At 62.7% G+C, this 19,131-nt stretch overlaps 1 protein-coding gene across 8 annotated transcripts in view; it reads left to right on the top strand.

The window, feature by feature from the left end:
• The window catches only part of CAMK2B (calcium/calmodulin dependent protein kinase II beta), a 20,392-nt gene extending 1,323 nt beyond the window's left edge, over nucleotides 1-19,069 (top strand). Inside the window, exons 2-21 of one of the 8 annotated variants that reach the window (XM_042029507.1) lie at nucleotides 1,587-1,681; nucleotides 3,484-3,543; nucleotides 3,905-3,959; nucleotides 4,060-4,125; nucleotides 6,262-6,334; nucleotides 6,980-7,082; nucleotides 7,395-7,478; nucleotides 8,009-8,103; nucleotides 8,328-8,450; nucleotides 8,535-8,618; nucleotides 9,288-9,330; nucleotides 9,778-9,852; nucleotides 11,932-11,969; nucleotides 12,055-12,126; nucleotides 13,661-13,705; nucleotides 13,944-13,992; nucleotides 16,780-16,855; nucleotides 16,939-17,033; nucleotides 17,343-17,577; nucleotides 17,646-19,069. In XM_042029507.1, the coding sequence (XP_041885441.1) occupies nucleotides 1,587-1,681; nucleotides 3,484-3,543; nucleotides 3,905-3,959; nucleotides 4,060-4,125; nucleotides 6,262-6,334; nucleotides 6,980-7,082; nucleotides 7,395-7,478; nucleotides 8,009-8,103; nucleotides 8,328-8,450; nucleotides 8,535-8,618; nucleotides 9,288-9,330; nucleotides 9,778-9,852; nucleotides 11,932-11,969; nucleotides 12,055-12,126; nucleotides 13,661-13,705; nucleotides 13,944-13,992; nucleotides 16,780-16,855; nucleotides 16,939-17,033; nucleotides 17,343-17,575 (1,564 nt within the window). In that variant the 3' untranslated portion in view covers nucleotides 17,576-17,577; nucleotides 17,646-19,069. Of the gene's footprint in view, nucleotides 1-1,586; nucleotides 1,682-3,483; nucleotides 3,544-3,904; nucleotides 3,960-4,059; nucleotides 4,126-5,093; nucleotides 5,190-6,261; nucleotides 6,335-6,979; nucleotides 7,083-7,394; nucleotides 7,479-8,008; nucleotides 8,104-8,327; nucleotides 8,451-8,534; nucleotides 8,619-9,287; nucleotides 9,331-9,777; nucleotides 9,853-11,928; nucleotides 11,970-12,054; nucleotides 12,127-13,660; nucleotides 13,706-13,943; nucleotides 13,993-16,779; nucleotides 16,856-16,938; nucleotides 17,034-17,342; nucleotides 17,578-17,645 lie in introns of those variants that run through there. The other 7 variants (XM_042029506.1, XM_042029511.1, XM_042029510.1 and 4 more) reach the window with 7 other exon arrangements.
• The last annotated feature ends 62 nt before the right edge of the window (nucleotides 19,070-19,131 follow it).

Here is a 19,131-nt window from a genome sequence, read left to right as displayed (position 1 = left end):
TCCCTATCCCCTCTGGTCCTTTTAGACCACCCTCCCCCCCTCCCCTATTAGACCCTTTTGGGCCTTACATAACTCCCCAAATCCACTTCCCCTTCGGGTCCTTATAGATTCCAGCCCTGCTGGACCCCCCAGGCCTTAAAGACTCCCAGGTCCCCTCTGCCCCCCTGGATCCTTCCAAGCCCCCCGGCTGCACCCCCCACATCATGACCCCCCCCCGGGGGGGTGGGTGTTGTGGGGAGCTGAAGAGGAGCTGTTTCTGGGGGGGGTTCATTTGCCCTCAAGGCCACGGGAGTTGCAGTTCCCTCCCCCCCCATCCACGGGCAGGGATTGGGGGGGAGTAAAATGAAGGGAGGGGGGAGGGGGTCAGACCTTTTGTGAGGGGGGTTGCACCACCACCTCCCTAGATCGGGGGAACGTTTTGCAGGGGTGGCTGTGGTCCCTTTGGGGGTACCGGTAGGGGGAACATGGTGCCAGTCGGGGGCTGTTCCTTCGGTCTGCCCAAAATCCAGCCCATCCTGGTTGCCATGGCAACGTGGTCCTGTTTCCCCCCTCCCACCTCTCAGTGTAGCCCGCCAGCCATCGCACATGTGTCCCCCCCTCACCAGAATGGGGGGGACATTGCTCTGGCCAGGGGGAAACTGAGGCATGGCTAGGGGCTGGCACCCACCATGTCCCCTGTCCTGGGGGCCACATGGGGAAGGGAGGGGTCAGGGGTGCCAGGCCTTGGGAACCCCCACTTTTCCCCTGGTGGTGAGAGGGTCCCCACTATTCTGGCCAACATGGGGCCCTTGGTGCCTGAGGACATGGGGACATGGGTGGTGGCACGGGACAGGCAGGCCCTGAGCCCGTCCCAGGGGCACCCTCTCCATGGCAGGACCGGGGTGCTGGTCTCAGCCATGTCCCCAGCCTGTTATGGGGATCCCCTCTGTGTGCCCTGACGCTGCCTTGACCCCCCCACGAGGGAGGGGCCTGACGGGCAAGGGACAGGCAGGGGATGTGCAGGGATGTGGGTCCTGGAAGGGGGACAGGTGCTGATGGCACTTGAAGGGGCTGCAGGTGCTTCTGCCTGGCATGGGTACAACCATGCTTTTCTCATCTCTGTCCCTGTCCCTGGGGTGTTGGTGGCTGCCAGCTCCCTATACTCACAGCTGGGTCCTGTGCCCACTGTCAGCACTGTCACCACTGTCACCGCTATCACCATCACCACTGTCACCGCCACTACCACCATCACCATCACCGCCACCACCATGGCCACTGCTGCCATCCGGGCCACCCACTGTTCCCATGGCAACGAGCTGCCGGTGCTGGATCCTTCCTGCGACCCCCCCCTCCGATGATGCGTGGCACTGAGCCCCCCCTCCAGCCTCTTCCCCCCAACCACCCCCTGGTGCCTCCCCAGCGCACCCATGGCAGGGGCCCAGTGTGTCAGGGCCCTCCCTCCCCGTCCCCGTGTCGGGGTTCACCCCCCTGGTGCTGAGTCACTGTGGGTGCAGCCCCCTGGCCTCGGGTGCTGAGTCACGGGTGGGAGCCACCCCCCACTTGCCCCCCAAGGTGCTTTGGGGCGTGCTGAGCCTGTCCCTCCCCAGGGGGGCTTTCTCGGTGGTCCGGCGCTGTGTCAAGCTCTGCACTGGCCATGAGTACGCTGCCAAGATCATCAACACCAAAAAGCTCTCAGCCAGAGGTAGGACCCCTGGGAACCCTGGGACTCCCCAAGACCCCTCTGGCACCCGAGGGGGCCACTCCCCAGACATCCCTGGTACCTGTGATAACCCCTGGTGCCTGTGGCACCTGCCTGTGACACCTGTGATACCCCTGGTGCCCATGACAGCCATGATACCTGTGGTGCCCATGACACCTGTGACAGCTGTGACCCCAGTGGTGTTGGTAACACCGGGTGCTGGTGGAGGGGGGGGTGAATGCTCCAGGGGGTGGGGTCTGGCCTGGCCCATCCCCATTATCCCCCCTGCTGCCTCCCCCGGGGCCCCTCAGAACCTCATCTGTCCCTGAGGGGTGTCCTGCAGGTATGCAGGTGTGAGCAGATGGCAGGGGAGAAGGGTGTGCACACACAGGTGTGAGCTCTGTGTGTGCACAGGTGTGTGCAATGTGAACATGGGGGTGTGTGTGATGGTGGGTGTGGGCACACATGAACACTGGGGGTACCTCAGTGTGCTTGCCCGTATGTGTGTTCATGGTGTGTGTGTGTGCACACATTTGTGCAGGGGGGTGCCTAAGTGTGCATGCAGAGGTGTGTGTGTGCTTGGTGTGCACCCAGGTGTGAGCAGAGTGTGTGTCAGCAGGGCTGCGGGTGTGCATGTGTCAACAGTGTGTGCGTGTGTGTGTGTGCTTGCACATAAGGGTGAGCACTGCTGCGTGTGCACACCTGCGAGCAGAGTGGGTGCCTGTGGGGTGGGGTGTGCTCCCAGCTCAGTAGTGGGGGTGTGCAGGTGTTTGCAGGTGTTTGCAGGTGTGGGACGTGTGACAGTGTGTGTGTGGGGGGGTAGATGTTTAGGATGTGCACCTGGATGAGTGGCATGGGGAGGGGGTGTGTGTTCTGTGTGCACACACACGTGTGTGTCTGTAGCCATAGCTGTGTGCACAGGTGTGAGCAGTGAGTGGAGCGGTGCACACACTTGTATGTGTGCGAGCGGTGTGTGAATTGTGTGTGTACACACACATGTGTGTAGAGAGGTGTGTGAGCAGGTGCACACACCTGTGCACGCGTCTGTGTGCTCTTGTTTGCAGACACATGCAGGGGTGCCGCTGCACACGCAGGTGCACATGTGCACTCATACAGTGGGTGCTGCAGGCACGCACGTGTACAGTTGCACACAGGCACAGCGGTACAGATGTGCACACCTGCACACACCTGCACGCGCAGGAACCACCACGCACAGGGGTACAACTGCACACTCCACATCACACACAAACACAGGTACTGTGAGACACATGGGTACAGGCAGGCACACGTGTACACCTGTGCACACAAGTACAACCACAGAGCTGTTGGCTGCACACACAGGTGCACACAGGTACAGCCACAGACAAGCACACCCACGTGTGTGCACAGCTGCAGGACACGGATACTGCTGCACACCCATCACAGCTGCACACCCACATACCTGTATATCCACACAGGTACAGCCACAGGTGCTGGCACACCCATCCCTCTGTGTGTACATGCATGCACAGCCTCACACATGAGCACACGCGTGAACATGCACACCTGCGCACACCTGCGCAGTGTGTGTACACCTGCGTGCATGTGCGTGCCCAACCCGTGTGCGCGTACATGCAAACCTTTGCACACATGTACACCCACAGGTACAACCCCTGCCCCCTGTGCATACCTGCACACCCCACAGAGCCACATGCACTCCCACATGGGCATCTACAGCTCCTCTTGCTGGGCTTGGGCTGGGGACGGGTGACGGGGCGGGGGTGGAGGGGGCAGGTCAGGTGCCCCCCTGACCACTGCCCCCCCAGACCACCAGAAGCTGGAGCGTGAGGCGCGTATCTGCCGGCTGCTCAAGCACTCCAACATCGGTGAGTGACTGGGGACACCTGGGGGGTCTCACCCCTACTTGGGGCCACCCAGGGACACCTTGAATGACACCCTGGCGGTATGCTGGGTGTCCCTCTGGGGATGTGTGGGGTCCTGCTGAAGGCTACCTTAGGGACACACTGGGTGCCCCCATAGGGGACATGGTGGGTGTCACCCTGGTGACTTATGGGGTCCCGCCCTGGGGTCCCTCTGGGTGCCACCTTTGGGACACTGGGTGTGGGGGTGTGGGCTGCATGTGACACAGACACCCATGGGTGCCACATGTAGTGGCTGGGGGAGCCAGGCAGGGAGTACTTGGGGGCTGAGACTGAGCCTGTCCCTGTCCCCATCTGGTCCCCACAGTGCGGCTCCACGACAGCATCTCCGAGGAGGGATTCCATTACCTCGTCTTTGACCTGTGAGTGTGGCAGGAGGCTCCCAAAGCTTCAGGAGAGGCTCAGGGGATCCTGGGGGCTCCCAGGGGTCTCAAGGTGATGTGGTGCCTGGCTGTGTTTCAGGGTGACGGGTGGTGAGCTCTTTGAGGACATCGTGGCGCGGGAGTACTACAGTGAGGCTGATGCCAGGTGAGCCTTCACCCCCCACACACCCCCCAAAGCCCTGGACACCCCCAGCCACCCGTGCCCTGTGCCTTGGGAGGCCTGCAAGGATGGGGCAGCTCCAGCGAGGCAGGCAGGGGGGCACGCAGGGGGAGGGGGGGTACACCCCCTCGGCCCTCACGTTATTGTAACCCCTCCACTGGCTCCATCCCGCTGCTGGGTGGGGTGGGGCCCCCGGGTGGGGCCCCCCCATGTTCCACTTCTGACCCCATGCTCCCCCCTCTGCCGCTGAGTCCTGACACTGTCATGACCTGTGCTGGGGGGCTGGTGGCAAGTGGGGGGCCCTCAGGGCCCCCCCCATGCCGTCCCCAGCCCCCAGTGCCCTGTGTGCCGCTGTGTGCCCCTCCCCGTGGTCTCTGGGCTTTCACAACATTGTTTCTCCCCCTCTCTCGTTCCCCCCATCTCCACCCCTGCCCCCGTCCCTGTCCCACTCGTGCCCCTCACCTCCTCCATCCATTCCCCCCATCCCTCTGTCCCTCTCGTCTCCCATCACACGTTGCTCGGGCTCTGTGCGTGTCCGTGTGTCCATCTGTGTGTCTGTCCGTCCCACTGCTGCCCTCTGCTCGCTGCCCCCCCCAGCACCCTTCGCCCTCTGTTTTGCCTCCTACACCCATCCTTGCCCCTGAACTGCTCCCGTATCCTCCCATCCCCCTTTCCTGTCACTTTCTCCCACCCCTTTACCCCCACCCTGTCCCCACACCCTGACCCCCACTTCTTGCCTGCCACCCCTTTACCTCATCCCACCCTGCCAACCTGCCCCCCCCACTCCCACCCCCTTTACCTCATCCTGCCCCCATCTCCCACCCCCTACCCCTCCATCCTGCACCCCTTCACCCCTTCACCCCATCCCGCCCCCTCCCACACCCTTTGCCCTATCCTGGCCCCCTATCCTGACCCCTCTCCCACCCCTAACCCTCCATCCTGGCCCCCCGCCCCCGCCCCCCGTTCTGTTTTGCAGTCACTGTGTCCATGAGCTCTTTGCCCGCGTTCCTCCCACCCATCACTTTGCCCCTGAGCAGAGGGAGCCGCAGGTCAGTATCTGGGGGGGGCCGGGGGGGCCGCTTCCCCCTCGCTGCCCCCACCCGCCGCAGCCCCCACTTCCCGGCCCCCCGCTCCGCTCGTCAGGACCCTGCTGCGGGGCTTTCTCCTCAATCTTTTTTCTCCCTGACGCCCCTTTTTTTGTCCCCCCCACCCCCACAGGGAGGTTGTCCCCCCAGCGCCCCCGCTCCCCCAGCTAGGCGGGGCCCCCCTTCACCCCCATTTCAGGCTCTCATCCCCTCGCTCCTTCCCTCTTTCTTTCTTGTCTCGTCTCCATCCGCCCCACCCCCCCATCCCCTGTTCCCCCCCCTTCCCCCATGAGTCCTGTCTGGGGGATCCCAGCATCTGGGCGGCAGCAGGGATGGGGGGCCCCCACGGGGGACAGGGGGTGGGTACAAAAGCACCATTGGGATGACCCCCACAGCTCTATGCCAAGGTTGGAGCTCACCTGGTGGCCACTGAGGGGTGACCCCCAGCCAGTGATCTCCCCAGGGATGAACCCCCACCCAGTGACCATCTCCTCCAGGATAAACCCCCGGCAGTGACCCCCCAAGGGATGATCCCACAGGGGTGACTCCTCGTCAGTAACTCCTTTGGAGTGACAAGCCTGGGATGATGCCCCAGGGGTGACGCCCGAGGGATGACCCCCAGACAGTGACACCCCGCCAGGGGTGATGCCCCCCAGGAAGGAGTGACAACCTCAGGGCTGACCCCGCCTCAGGCATTGACATCCCCATAGGTGTCCCCCAGGCAGTGACCCACCCCAGGTGGGACTCTCCCCAGGGGTAACCCCTCTGGGTGACCCCCCCAGGTGGTGATCCCCCAGGAGTCCCCCCAGGGGTGACACCTCAGGGATGACCCCCCTGGCAGGGGTACATAGGGGTTGCCATGCACAGCACCCACAAATCCAAGGTCACCACTTGTTTTTGTCAGTTCCCCCCAGGGTGCAGTGGGGCCCCAGCAGAGGGGCAGGGGGGCTGGTTTGGAGGTACAGGTTGTGGGGTACAGGGGGTGTGGGAGGTGGGGGAGCGGCGTACCTCTGACCCCCCTCCCATTTGCACGCAGCCACTGCATCCAGCAGATCTTGGAGGCTGTCCTGCACTGTCACCAGATGGGGGTGGTCCACAGGGACCTCAAGGTAAGTGTGTCCCCCCAGCCCCCGTCTGTCCCTCTGCCCCTCTCCCCCTGCCCAGCCCTTGGGGTCCCTACAGCCTGGGTATGGCCCTTGCCCAGTGCGTTCTGGGGGGGTCACTGAGATCTTGCTGGGCTTGGGGGATCCCCTCAGCTCTGAGCACTCCCAGCTTTCACCTGCCTTTTCTGGGGATGCACACAGGTCCCCCAGCTGTGTCACGGTTCTGCACTGGTGGGGGGGTCTCACTGCAACCCCCCCAGTTGCCATTGCCCCAGGGAGAGTGTGAACTGGCTGGGATGGGGGGATGGGGGTGGGAGCAGCTGGAGCTTGGCTGGGGGTGGGTCACGGCAGGACACGAGGGGGTGATGGGTGGGACACGGAGGGATGGTGGGATACAGGGGGGTGGGGGGGGATGCTGGGATGAGGCTAGTGAGACATGGGATGACCCTGAGCTGGCCATGGGGCTGTGCCATCCGGCACCCTGGGCCATTGGCAGAGGGCGGCCATGGCCACAGCCCCACGGTGCAGAGCCGGCTGACGGGCAGCACCCAGTCGATGGCAGCAGTAAAGTCCCTCCCCTACTTGCCCCGTCCCTTCTCTCTCCCCACCCATGTCTGTGCCTGGTGCTGTCCGTGCCTGGTGACCGCACAGCCGGAGAACCTGCTCCTGGCCAGCAAGTGCAAAGGGGCGGCGGTGAAGCTGGCGGACTTCGGCCTCGCCATCGAGGTGCAGGGGGATCAGCAGGCCTGGTTCGGTGAGTGCTGCTGGCCCCCTGCCCACCACGGCCCCAGCCCCTGCCCGCTGGGACCTGCTTACCAAGCCCCTGCACTGTGTCTGCCGTGTCCCTCCGTGTCCAGAGTCCCTGCTCTGTTCCTACTGCATCTGCCCTGTGCCCAGCACAGCCCTGTCCCATACCCACCGTGTCCATGCCTCTGTGCCCACCATGTCCACCCCTGCCCAGCACATCCCTCCCCCATGCCCATGTCCCAGTCCTGTGTCCTGTCCTTGTCCCCTCCCGTTGTGGCTCACCTGTCTCTCCTCACCCATCTCTCTGTCCCTGTCCCAGGATTTGCGGGCACACCCGGCTACCTGTCCCCTGAGGTCCTGCGCAAAGAGGCCTATGGCAAACCCGTGGACATCTGGGCATGTGGTAAGAGCCAATCCCTGCCCAGTCCTTGCCTGGTCCCTGCCCCTTCTCTGCCCCCATTCCGAACCCGGACCTGGTCCCAGTCCTGAACCCTGCCTCATCCCTGCCCCATCTCTACGCCAATCCCTGCCCTGATCCCTGCCCAGTCCCTGCCCGATGCCTGCCCAATCCCATCCTAATCCCTGTTCCATCCCTGCCTGGTCCCATTCTGATCCTATCCCACTCTCATTCTGGCACTTTCCTGGCTCCATTTTAGTCTTATCCCATTCCCATCCTAGTCTCACCCTCTTTCCCATCCCATTTCTATGCTGGTCCCACCCCAGTTCCTGTTCCAGCCCTGACCTCATCCTGGGGCCATCCTGTGCCATGTGCCCCGGCAGTGCCATGCTGTCCCCTGTCCCTGCCATCCTGGCAGCACAGGGACAGGCCATATTGGGAATAACTGCTTTGTCATGGGGACACAGCAGGGCCAGAGGGAGCCTGGGGTGGTCTAGGGTCCCTGCACTCCCCTAACCCCGCTCTCCCTGGCTCAGGGGTCATCCTGTACATCCTGCTGGTGGGCTACCCGCCGTTCTGGGACGAGGACCAGCACAAACTCTACCAACAAATCAAGGCCGGGGCCTACGATGTAAGTCCCCGGTGCCATGAGCCCATGCTCTGCAGCAGCTGGCCCGTTAATTGTGGAACCTACTGAGGGACCCTACAGCTGATCTTCAGCAGGCAGAGCCCGGGGGTGGCTTTGGGCCATGTCTTTGGTGGCTGGCTGGGGATGTGTCGGGATGTGGGGTGACACAGGTGCCATGGGGCTGCCCCTCCACAGCTGTCACCCCCGTGTCCCTGTACCCCCCCCAGTTCCCTTCACCTGAGTGGGACACGGTCACCCCCGAAGCGAAAAACCTCATCAATCAGATGCTGACCATCAACCCTGCCAAGCGCATCACAGCCCACGAGGCCCTCAAGCACCCGTGGGTCTGCGTAAGTGCTGTGTGTCCCCCCAGTGCGTGTCACCCCAGTTCAGTGACCACTAGCACCTGGTGCTGACCCCACTGTCCCCCACAGCAACGTTCTACCGTGGCCTCCATGATGCACAGGCAGGAGACAGTGGAGTGCTTGAAAAAGTTCAATGCCCGGAGGAAGCTCAAGGTGAGGGGTGGGGGAGGCGTGGGCTGGGGACAGTGCTTATCCTTCCAGCAGCACCCTGCCTGTCCATGGGGCTCTCCTGTGGGACCCTCCCCTACCCGCTGTGGGACCCTTGTCCTGCCTGCTGTGGGATGTTCCTCTGTCCACTGTGGGACCCCTGCCCTGCCCACTGTGGGACATTCCCCTGCCCGCTGTGGGACCCCTGCCCTGCCCACTCTGGCAGCAGCCGGTGGCACATTCCCACCCTGGCACCCACCAGGGCCTTCCTGTGCCCTTCCCAGTGGGTGTTGCGGTCCCACTCTGGTGTGCCCGGTGCTCTGCTGTGGGCTTTGGTCCCATCCTGGTGACACGCAGTGCAGCATGGTCCCATCCTGTCCCTGCCCAGTATCCTGCCCCGTGCCGTGGCTCCAGCCTGTCCCCGTCCAGCTGCATCCCACAACCTGCACCCTCTATCCCACTGCCTGGTCCCATGGCTGCATCCTGCCCCCTCATCCTGCATCCCCTCTCCCAGTTCCCAGTCCCATGGGCCCCATCCTGTACCCCCTCCCATCCCATCATCCCATTTCTCCCCCTCCTTCTCACCCACCCCCATTACTCCCCGCGCTCCCAGGGCCCCATCCTGCCCGTCCCAACCCGCACCCTCTCCCCAGCTCACCCTGCCCCTCCCCGCAGGGTGCCATCCTCACCACCATGTTGGCCACCAGGAACTTCTCAGGTAAGGGGGGGCTCCCACTGGCCGGGGGGCTGGGGGCCGCAGCCCCCCTCCATAGCTCCCCCCCCGGGCCGGTGCCCCCCTCTCTCTATCGCTGTCTTTCTCTCTTTTTCCCCTCCCTTCCTTAACCCCCCACCATTTTTTCCCCATCGGTGAGGACGGGGCATGTGGTAGCCAAGGTGGGGGCAGGACCCGGCCCCCCCGTCCCACGCACACAGCAGCAGGTAGTGCCCGGTCCCCGTGTGTCCCCCCCCACTCCGGTGGCTGGTGGGGGGGCGACACGGGGAGGGGGATGGAACAGCACCAGCCACCCCAGGCCTGAGGCCAGGGTGATGGGCACCCCAAGAGTTCGTGCTGGGGGGGGGGGGAAGGTGGGGTCCCGGCTGCAGCCCCTCCCCGCCCCCCCTAACAGGAGCTCTGCTCCCTCTCTCTCTCTCTCGCGGCCCGCAGTGGGCAGACAGACCACCGCTCCTCCCACCATGTCGGCGGCCGCTGCCGGGGCCCCCCTGGGGCTGGTGGAACAAGGTAGACGCGTCCGCAAAGGGCCCCCCCGGCCCCCCCGGCCCCGCTTGGTCTCTGTGTGTCCCCAGATCCTTCATCCCCATGTCACCCTCTTCTCCCAACCATCCTCTTTCCTGCCTCCCACCTCCCCAACGGGTTTCGGGTGCCCTCCTCGGAAATCGGAGCGCATGCATGGCCCCCGGCACTGCCCCCCCCCAGCCCCCCCGCCTCTGCCCCTCCCCACTGGCATCGAGAGATGCCGCCGTCCCCCTGCTGCCATCCCAGGACTGGCCCGGGGGAGGGGTCTCTGCACCAGCCCCCACCCCCAAGGCGGGGCTGCTGAGTGCTTGACCCTGGGCCGGTGGTTCCTGGAGGGGGTCACCCTGGTGGCACCCCCAGGGTCCACATCTGGGTCAACAATGGGGAGCGGGGGGTGGGGGGGATGATTTTAGGGTGTGGCCCCCCCCTGCTGCCCCCCCCCCCGGGGCTGCCCCCCCCCTCCGCACCCAGGGGGGGCACAGCGGTGCATGCATTGGGGGCAAACGGGCTGCATGTCCTGTGTCCCCCCGTGCCCCCCCTGCGTCCCCCCCCGCATGTGCCCCCCCTCGCGTGGTTCCCCCCCCGGCTTGTGCCCCCCCCCCCCAGCATGTGCCTCCCCCCAGCTTCTGAGAGCTGCAGCCGGTGTTTGTGACGCCGCGAAACACTCGGCGGGTCTTAAACCATCCCCACACCAAGGGCTACCGCTGGCCCCCCTGCCAGGGGTCCCCCTCTCCCGCCCCCCAATTTGGCTCTGGTTTAAACCCCCACCTCTCAACACCCGCCTGCTTTCAGAGGAGGGACCGGGACCCTTGGGGACACCCTGCTAGGGACCCCTGAGGAGACATAGGTCCACGGGGGAGGGATGTGTGGGTCATCCCCCCCTCCCTGCATCTGCCTGCCCCCTCCTTTGGTGCTGATGAGTGCCACCCTGCTGTCACTGGACTTGTCGCCGCACATCCCCCCTCAACATGTGACGCCAGCCGGGGGAGGGGTCCCTGAGTGTGGAGGAATGATGAGGATGCTCGAGGTGACACCCCCCCTCCCGCCCTCCACACCCCCTCAACCATGTCCCCATCTCTCCTTATTCCCCCACTGGCCAGAGATCGTGGTAGCAGTGACAGATGCTCAACCCGTGCCCGTCCTTGTCCCCCTTCAAGGAGACGGGGGGGGGCACAGGCGGCTGTCCCCACCCCCCGTACTCAACTCATCTTTTTTATGTTCTTTTTTATGTTTTCCCCCATTTCCTCCTTCCCCCCCCCCCCGTTTCTCTCTTGCCCCCCTCCCCACTCCTCTCTCTCGCTTTCCTCTCTGCATTTCTCCAAGGTAAGCCAGCCCTGCCCCCCACCACGGGGGCCACCAGGATGGGGACCCCCCCTCAGGTTGGGGGCACCTCCTTCCCCCAGTATGAGAACCCACTGAGTTTGGGGACCCCCCCCCCCTCCAGAATGGGGACACCCTGCTTGGATGGGGATCTCCACAGGTTGAGGACATCCCTCCCAGGATGGGGACAGCCCCCCCAGGTTGGGGACCCCCCCTGAGTTTGGGAATCTCCCACTAGGATGGGGACACCCACCAGGATGGGGATGGCCCCACAAGGTTGGGGGAACCCCTCCCTGGGTGGGGACACTCTCTTCCCCCAGGATGGGGACCTTCCTGAGGTTGGGGACCCCTCCAGGTTGGGGACAGCCCTCCCAGCATGGAGAACCCCCCCCAAAATGGGGATTCCCTAGGATGGGGACACCCCACCCTCCATGGGGGCTCCCCCCAGTAAGGGAACACCCCCAGGATGGGGACACCCCTCCCAGCATGGGGACACCCCTCAAAATGGAGACCCCCCTTAGAATGGGGACACCCCTCCCCGCATGGGGACCACCCCTCCAAAATGGGGACCTCCCCAGGGTGGGGACACTACCTTCTTCATGTGTTCCCAACACTGGGGAGGCAGGTGCTGCCAGCACCCAGGGTGGGGTCAGGTTGGGTGGCCGGGAAGGGTCCGGGTTTGGAGGGACACACAGTGTCCCTTGTGCTGGGGAGGAGCACTGACACTGTCTCCCCCCGCAGCAGCTAAGAGCTTACTGAACAAGAAGGCGGACGGTGTGAAGGTGAGGGGCCAGCGGGGCCGGGGGGGGCCGGGGTGGGCTGCTGCCCCCACCATGCCACTGAGCCCCTTCCATCTCTCCCCTCCAGCCCCAGACCAACAGCACCAAAGGCAGTGCCGGCGTCACCAGCCCCAAGGGGACCCTCCCGCCCACCGCTCTGGTAGGTGCTCCGTACCCTGCACCCCCCAGATCCCCCATCCCACTGGATCCATCCCACCAGCCCATCCCATCCATCACCATGCGCGCCCCCTGACCGGCTCTTCCTGGGGTCGCTGGGGAGGGGGGTGTCCCAAGGATGGAAAGGGGTGTGCAGGACATGGGCGCAGGGTGACTCTGCTGGACAGACAAGGTGGGTGAAGGGTGCAAGCACGTGGACAGCCCCACGTCTCCCTCAGCCATGGGGACAGTGACATGGGTGCAGGACACGGTCATGCAGGTGTCCCACTATGGGGATAAGGTAGGTGCAGGACACAGACACAGAGATGTTCCTGCCATGGGGACAGCAAGGTGGGTGCAAGATACGGGCATGAGGATGTCCTGTGACATGGGGACCGAGGTGGGTACAGGAACATGGATATGGGGGTGCCCCACCATGGGAACAAGGTGGGTGCAGAGTATGGGCATAGATGCCCCGTAATGGGGACAAGCAACAGACAGGAGGATCCTGGTGACACAGATGGTGAGGTGGGTGCGGGGTTGGGAGACAGGGACACCCTGCAATGCCAATGGCAAGGCAGGTGCAGGGTCACAAGGATGGGGGTGCTGACTGTGACCCTGCAGGTGAAGTAAGTGCAGGATCCAGACACAGGACTGCCCAGCTGGCACAGGGAGTGCAGGACACAGGTAAAGGCGTGGTCATCTGAAACAGCAGGTGCAGGATTTGGGGGTGTTCTGGCAATGCCAACAGCAAGGTAGGTGCAGATGTGGGTACAGGGGTGACCGTTGTGACCTTTATGGCACAGGGGGTGCAGCAGAAGGGCAGGGACGAGGTACCATGAGGGCAGGATACAGGCAGGGTGATGCCCAAAGTGCTGTGCACTGATGAAGGTGTGCCTGGCTGGTCACTGAGTGCAGGATATGGAGAAAAAAGGGGTGCTCACCCTGTACAGTGAGGGTGGGATGCCGGCAGCGGGAAGCTGTGGATGAGGGGTGCTCGGGATGTGGGCACCAGGATGGTCAGGATCTGGGCACAGGGACGGTCAGGATGCAAGACAAGGGATGCTTGGGATGCAGGCAGTGGGATAGTTGGGATGCAGGCACATGGATGGGCTGGGTGCAAGCTGAGGGATGTGCAAGGATATGGGCAGTGCTCGGGATGGAGGCAGCAGGTTGGGATTCAGGCACAAGGATGCTCAGATGCATGGTGAGTGGAGCCCCTGGGCACCGGGATGCAAGACATGGGCACGGAGCTGCCCCCCGCCCAGCCCATCCTTTTGGCCTCACTGCGTCTCTCCCCCGGCTCTGCCCACCCCTTTCCCTCCTTTCTTCCCCCTCCATGTCTGTGAATTAAACCATTTGGCTTCGCTGGACTAATGACTCTCTGCTTCTCTCCCCCTTCTGCCCTTCCCAAATCCGGTCTGGGTCTCTCCTTGCCCCTGTCCATGTGCTGCTCACTTCGTCGTCCCCCCTCGTTGTCCCCTCCGGGCTCTCGCTTCCCCCCACCCCCGCCTCTGTCTCTCTCCCTTCTCCCGTAGGAGCCTCAAACTACTGTCATTCATAACCCCGCGGACGGCGCCAAGGTACCGCTGCCCCTGCTTTCCGCCTCCATCCTCCCCCAGCATCAGCCATGTCGCAGGGGGGGTGACGTGGATGAGGAGTGCGCATGGGGCGCGGTGACAGTGGGGTACCCCTGCGGCGTCCAGCATCGGCGGGGTCCTGCCAAGCCCCGGCTGGGCTTGTTCCCCCTCCCCGTCCCCCCGGGGCCAGGTCTGACCCCCTGTTTGTGTCTCCCCCCCACCGCCGCCGTCCTGCGAGCAGGAGTCCTCCGACAGCACCAACACCACCATTGAGGACGAGGACACCAAAGGTGACGGGCGCAGGGGGCGGCAGGGTTGCACTGGGATGCACTGGGAGGGAGCTGGGATGCACTGGGGTGGTGCTAGGATGCATTGGGTTGCACTGGAATGGCACTGGGATGCACTGGGAGGGTCTTGGAATGCACTGGGATGGTGCTAGGATGGCACCGGTATGCATTGGGGTGCACTGGAATGGTACTGGGATGAACTGGGATGGCTGCAGGATGCACTGGGATGGCACTGTGATGGACAGTTGTGGAATGCACTAGGATGGCACTAGGATGCATTGTGATGCACTGGGAGTGTGCTAGAATGCACTGGGGTGCAGCTGGGATGTGCTGGGATGACACTAAGATGCATTGGGGTGCACTGGAATGGCGCTAGGATGGCACTGGCGTAGCACCAGAGTGCGTTTGGTTCACTGGGATGCACTGGAGCAGCACTGAAGTTCATTGGGATGAAGCTGGGATGGCACCAGGATGCATTGGGGTGCACTGGAATGACACTAGGATACACTGGGACTGTGATGGGGTGCGCTGGGATGGCACCAGGATGCACTGGGGTGGCACTGGGGTGCACTGGGAGTGTGCTGAATGGAATGCATTGGAATAGAGCTGGGATGCATTGTGTTGGCACTAGGATGCCTCGGATTCCACTGGAATTGCACTGGGATGAACTGGGATGGAACTGGTATGGCACCAAGATGCAGTTGGTGCACTGTGATGTGCTGGGGCAGCACTGGAATGCACTGGGTGGGATTTGGGATGGCATTGGGATGGCATTGGGGTAGCACTAGGATTCACTGGGTTGCACTGGAATAGCACAGGGATGGCACCAGAACGCATCGGGGTTGTACTGGGACATTTCTGAGATGCACTGGGAGAGTGTTCACATGCACTGGGATGCATCTGGGATGTGCTAGGCTGAAGCTGGGATGACACTAAGATTCATTGAGATGGCACCAGGATGCACTGGGAGCACACTGGGATGCACTGGAATGGTACTGGGATGCACTGGGATGGTACTAGGATGCACTGGGGTGCACTTGGGTGGAAATGGTGTAGATTGGGACATGCTGGAATGGCACTGAGATTCATTGAAAAGGCATTGGGGTGACATTGGGATGCACTGTGATGATACTGGGACATGGTGGGATGGTACCAAGAGGTGTTCTGGGTAGAACTGGGCTGTACTGGGATGTATTGGGATGCACTGGAATAGCAGTGAGACAGTACATTGGCACTGAGATGTTAGGGTGACAAAAGAATGGACTGGGGAGCACTGGGATAGAGTGGAATGGTACTAAGATTAATTGAGATGCACTGGATAGAACTGGGGTATACTGGAATGCACTAGAATGGTACTGGGATGCACTGGGAAGCAGCAGAATGGTACTGCAATGCATTGGAATGGAACTGGGATGTATTGGGATGCACTGGTATGACACTGGGATATGGGTGATTGGCACAGAGATGCAGTGAGTTATTACTGGGAGGCACCAGGGCAAACTGGAGTGTACTGGTATGCTCTGGAATAGCACTGGGAGATACTGGGATGGAACTGGGCTGTGTTAGAATGCACTGAAGTGTCACTGGGCTGCACTGGGATGAAACTGAGCTGACTGGGTGGCATCAGGATGAAATGAGTCATTGGGATATAGTGGGATGAGCTACATTGGAATGATACTGGAACACACTGAAATTCAACAGCACGATGCTGGGATGCACTGGGATGGAACTGGGGCAAATTGGAATATACTAGAAGGGCACGGGGTTGCATTGAAGTGCAGTGGCATGGCCCTGAGATGTACTGGTGTAAACTGGGGTGTATTGGGATGCCCTGGAATGGCATTGGGACACTCTGGGATGTGACTGAAATGTAGTGGAATGGCACTGGAATGGCACTAGAGTGTACTGGGCTGTCACTGGAATGCAGCAGGATTGCACTAGGATGGAACTGGGGTGTATTGGAATGCACTGGACTGGCACTGGGAGGCAGTGGGAAGCAATAGGATGGCACTGGGATGCATCAGATGGCACTGAAGCTGCTCTGGGATGCACTAGGATTGCACTGGGATGTATTGGGATGTGCTTGCATGGAACCGAGAGGGTACTGGGATGCACTGGAACGGCATTGAGACGGTGGGATGGCGCTGGGAAACACTGGTATGGAACTGGCTGTATTGGGATGTGCTAGAATGGCACTGGGATATACTGGAACTTGCAGGAGTAGCACTGGGATGCACTTGAAACTACTGGGACATGCCGAGTGGGCACTGGGATGCTTGAGCATGCTGGGAGGGCACTGGGATGGCACTGGGACATTTAGGGGTGGCACTAGGACATGGCTGGGGTGACACTGGGCTAGCAATGAGACGTGCTGAGAGGATGATGCGAATACTGGTGTGGCAGAGCTGTGGGGGCCCTGGGAGCACAACGGTCCCTATCTGTCCCCAAGGGCCTTCTGTCCCCAAGGGGTGTCTGTCTGTCCCCATGGTTTCTGTGTCTGTCCTCAAGGTCCCTGTGTCTGTCCCTGTGGTCTGTCTGTCTGCCCTCATGGTCGGTCTGTCTGTCCCCAAGGTCCCTGTGTTTGTCCCCATGGTCCATCCCCATGGTCTGTCTGTCTGTCCCCAAGGTTTTTCTGCCCCCAAGGTCTGTCTGTCAGTCCCCGTGTCCATCCCCATGCCTCCCCTCCATGTCCCATGTCCATCCCAACATCCCGTCCACCCACCCCCACGGTGTCACCGGGGGGCTGGGGCGGTGGCGGTGGCGGTGGCGGTGACAGTGACGTGCCCCCAGCCCGCAAGCAGGAGATCATCAAGATCACGGAGCAGCTCATCGAGGCCGTCAACAACGGGGACTTCGAAGCCTACGCGTGAGTGGGGCAGGGCCAGGTGGGGCCGGGTGGGGCCAGGTGGGCTGGGGCCAGTCAGGGCCACTCTCACCCACTGCCTGCAGGAAGATCTGCGACCCGGGGCTCACCTCCTTTGAGCCCGAGGCACTGGGCAACCTGGTGGAGGGGATGGACTTCCACCGCTTCTACTTCGAGAACTGTGAGTACCCGACCTGCCTGTGCCACCTGCCCTGCCTGCGCCCTGCCCATCCTCTCCCTGTCCAGCCCAGCCCTATCCATCCTGTCTCTCTGCCTGTCTCCCTCACTGTCCCCTGTCTCTTGCCCACTGCCTGCCCATCCTGCTCACCTCGCCTGCCTGTCCCCAGTCCTCCCCTGCTGAGCCATCCATCTGCTTGCACTGTCCCCATCCCTGCCCCTATCCCTGCCCATTCCTCACGCGTTCCCTGTCCCCATCCCTGCCCCCATGCCCCTGCTCGTGCCAGCCCCGCTGACCTCGGCCGCCCCGCAGTGCTCTCCAAGAACAACAAGCCGATCCACACGACCATCCTGAACCCGCACGTTCACGTCATCGGGGAGGACGCGGCCTGCATCGCCTACATCCGCCTCACCCAGTACATCGACGCGCAGGGCCGGCCCCGCACCAGCCAGTCCGAGGAGACCCGCGTCTGGCACCGCCGCGACGGCAAGTGGCAGAACGTCCACTTCCACGGCTCGGGGGCCCCCGTCGCCCCGCTGCAGTGAAGGTGAGGGTGGGCTTGGGGCTCGAGGGGACGGGGTCCCCCGGTTGTGGCTCACCAGGATGTCCCCACAGAGCTTGCGGTGGCTGTCCTGGTTCCAGCCCGACGGAGACGGCGATGGGAGCCGAGGCGGCAGCCGGAGCTGCGGCCCCCCGAAGCACGCGTCCGCATGCCTGTCCCCCCCTACCCTGGCCCCTGCTCCCCCCCTCCAGTGCCTGTGTTTGCAGAAAACAAAAAGACAAAAAAAAAAGCCAAAATGATGAAGACAACAAAAAAAAGGAAAAAAAAAAAAAAAAGGGGGAAAACCCACCCCAATCCCAAACCCACCCACACCCCCAAACCCAACCCAGCCGCTCGGCCACAGGCGAGGGCGCTGGGGGGCTCAGCCCCCTCCCTCGGCCCGTCTCTGCTGGGGGGGGGGAAGGGGGGTCCCAGCCCCCCTCCCGGCTGTGCTCGTGGCGTGTTGCTGTCGCTGGTGGTGGATGTTGTTCTTTGGGCTCCGCTTTGCTCTGTCCTGCCCCGGCCCCTGTACATAGAGAGAGCTCTTTATTTTTGAATTCCCACGGGGGTCCCAGCCACAGGGGGCTGCCAGGGGGTGAGTGAGGTGGGGGGGACACACACAGACTCTCTCCCCTCCACCCCAGTCCAGTGCCTCCCCTGGGGGGCCCGAGACTGATCCTGGGCACTGCTGCGCAGGGAACACGGTGGGTGCCTTTGGGAGGGTCCACCAGTCGCACCCCCGTGTCCCCATCCCGCTGATCCCCACCCCATGTCGCAGGTGCCAGTCCCAGGTGCTGGCAGGTTTTGGCAGGGGGCAGGTGGGTGCCACGTCAGGGGGCAGAGGGCAGCTGGGGGGTGTTGGGGTTCAGGGTGGGGGGCTCAGGACGATCCAGCCAGCACTGACGCAGCATTGAAAGCACTTTAGACTAAGAGAATGGGTCTCTTAGGGGGCACAGGCTGCTCCGCCGGCGCCCCTCCCAGCACAGGGGCACTGGCAGCACATCCTGCACCCCCCCCTCCCACGGCCAGCGCTCGGGGGGACCCCGTCACCCCCAAGGCCCCCCTCCCTGGGGAGGCATCACTCCACTCCAGGCACTCCCCACGTGATTCCCCAGGGCATCCCCACCATGCTGAGGGCTGGTTTTGGCTGGGGGGGAGGGGGCGGGATGGGCGAGGGATATTAATTATTTTTTAATTATTCTGATGATTTCTCTGCATGCCCTTTGCGCGGGAGCAACCCTCGGGCGCTAACGCTGTATGTCGAGGAGCTGAGCTGTTCCTGTCCCATGAATGCTGGTGGATCGTTGCCAACTTTTTCTCTTTCCTCCCCTTTTCTCTCATTCTTTTTCTGTCTCCCCCTCCCCAGCATATCCCCCCCCATGCCCCTCCCCCCAAAAAACCCTTTGTCTTTTCTTTCTGAGCCTTGTAAGTGTAAAAGATGACTCTGATTTCGTTTTTGTCTCGGGAAAACTGCAAATAAATTATGAGGAAAAACCAATGATCATTAAAGTAGAAGGTGGAGAGAGAAGGCCAAGTGCATCCGTCCCTGCTGGGGTGCCC

This window comes from Corvus kubaryi, unplaced genomic scaffold (genome assembly GCF_017639235.1).
Source record: "Corvus kubaryi isolate FWS band 111438036 unplaced genomic scaffold, C.kubaryi_AGA036_p1.0 37326, whole genome shotgun sequence".
In the NCBI taxonomy this organism is placed as follows: Eukaryota; Metazoa; Chordata; class Aves; order Passeriformes; family Corvidae; genus Corvus; species Corvus kubaryi.
This window is presented reverse-complemented; position numbering and strand designations above follow the sequence as displayed.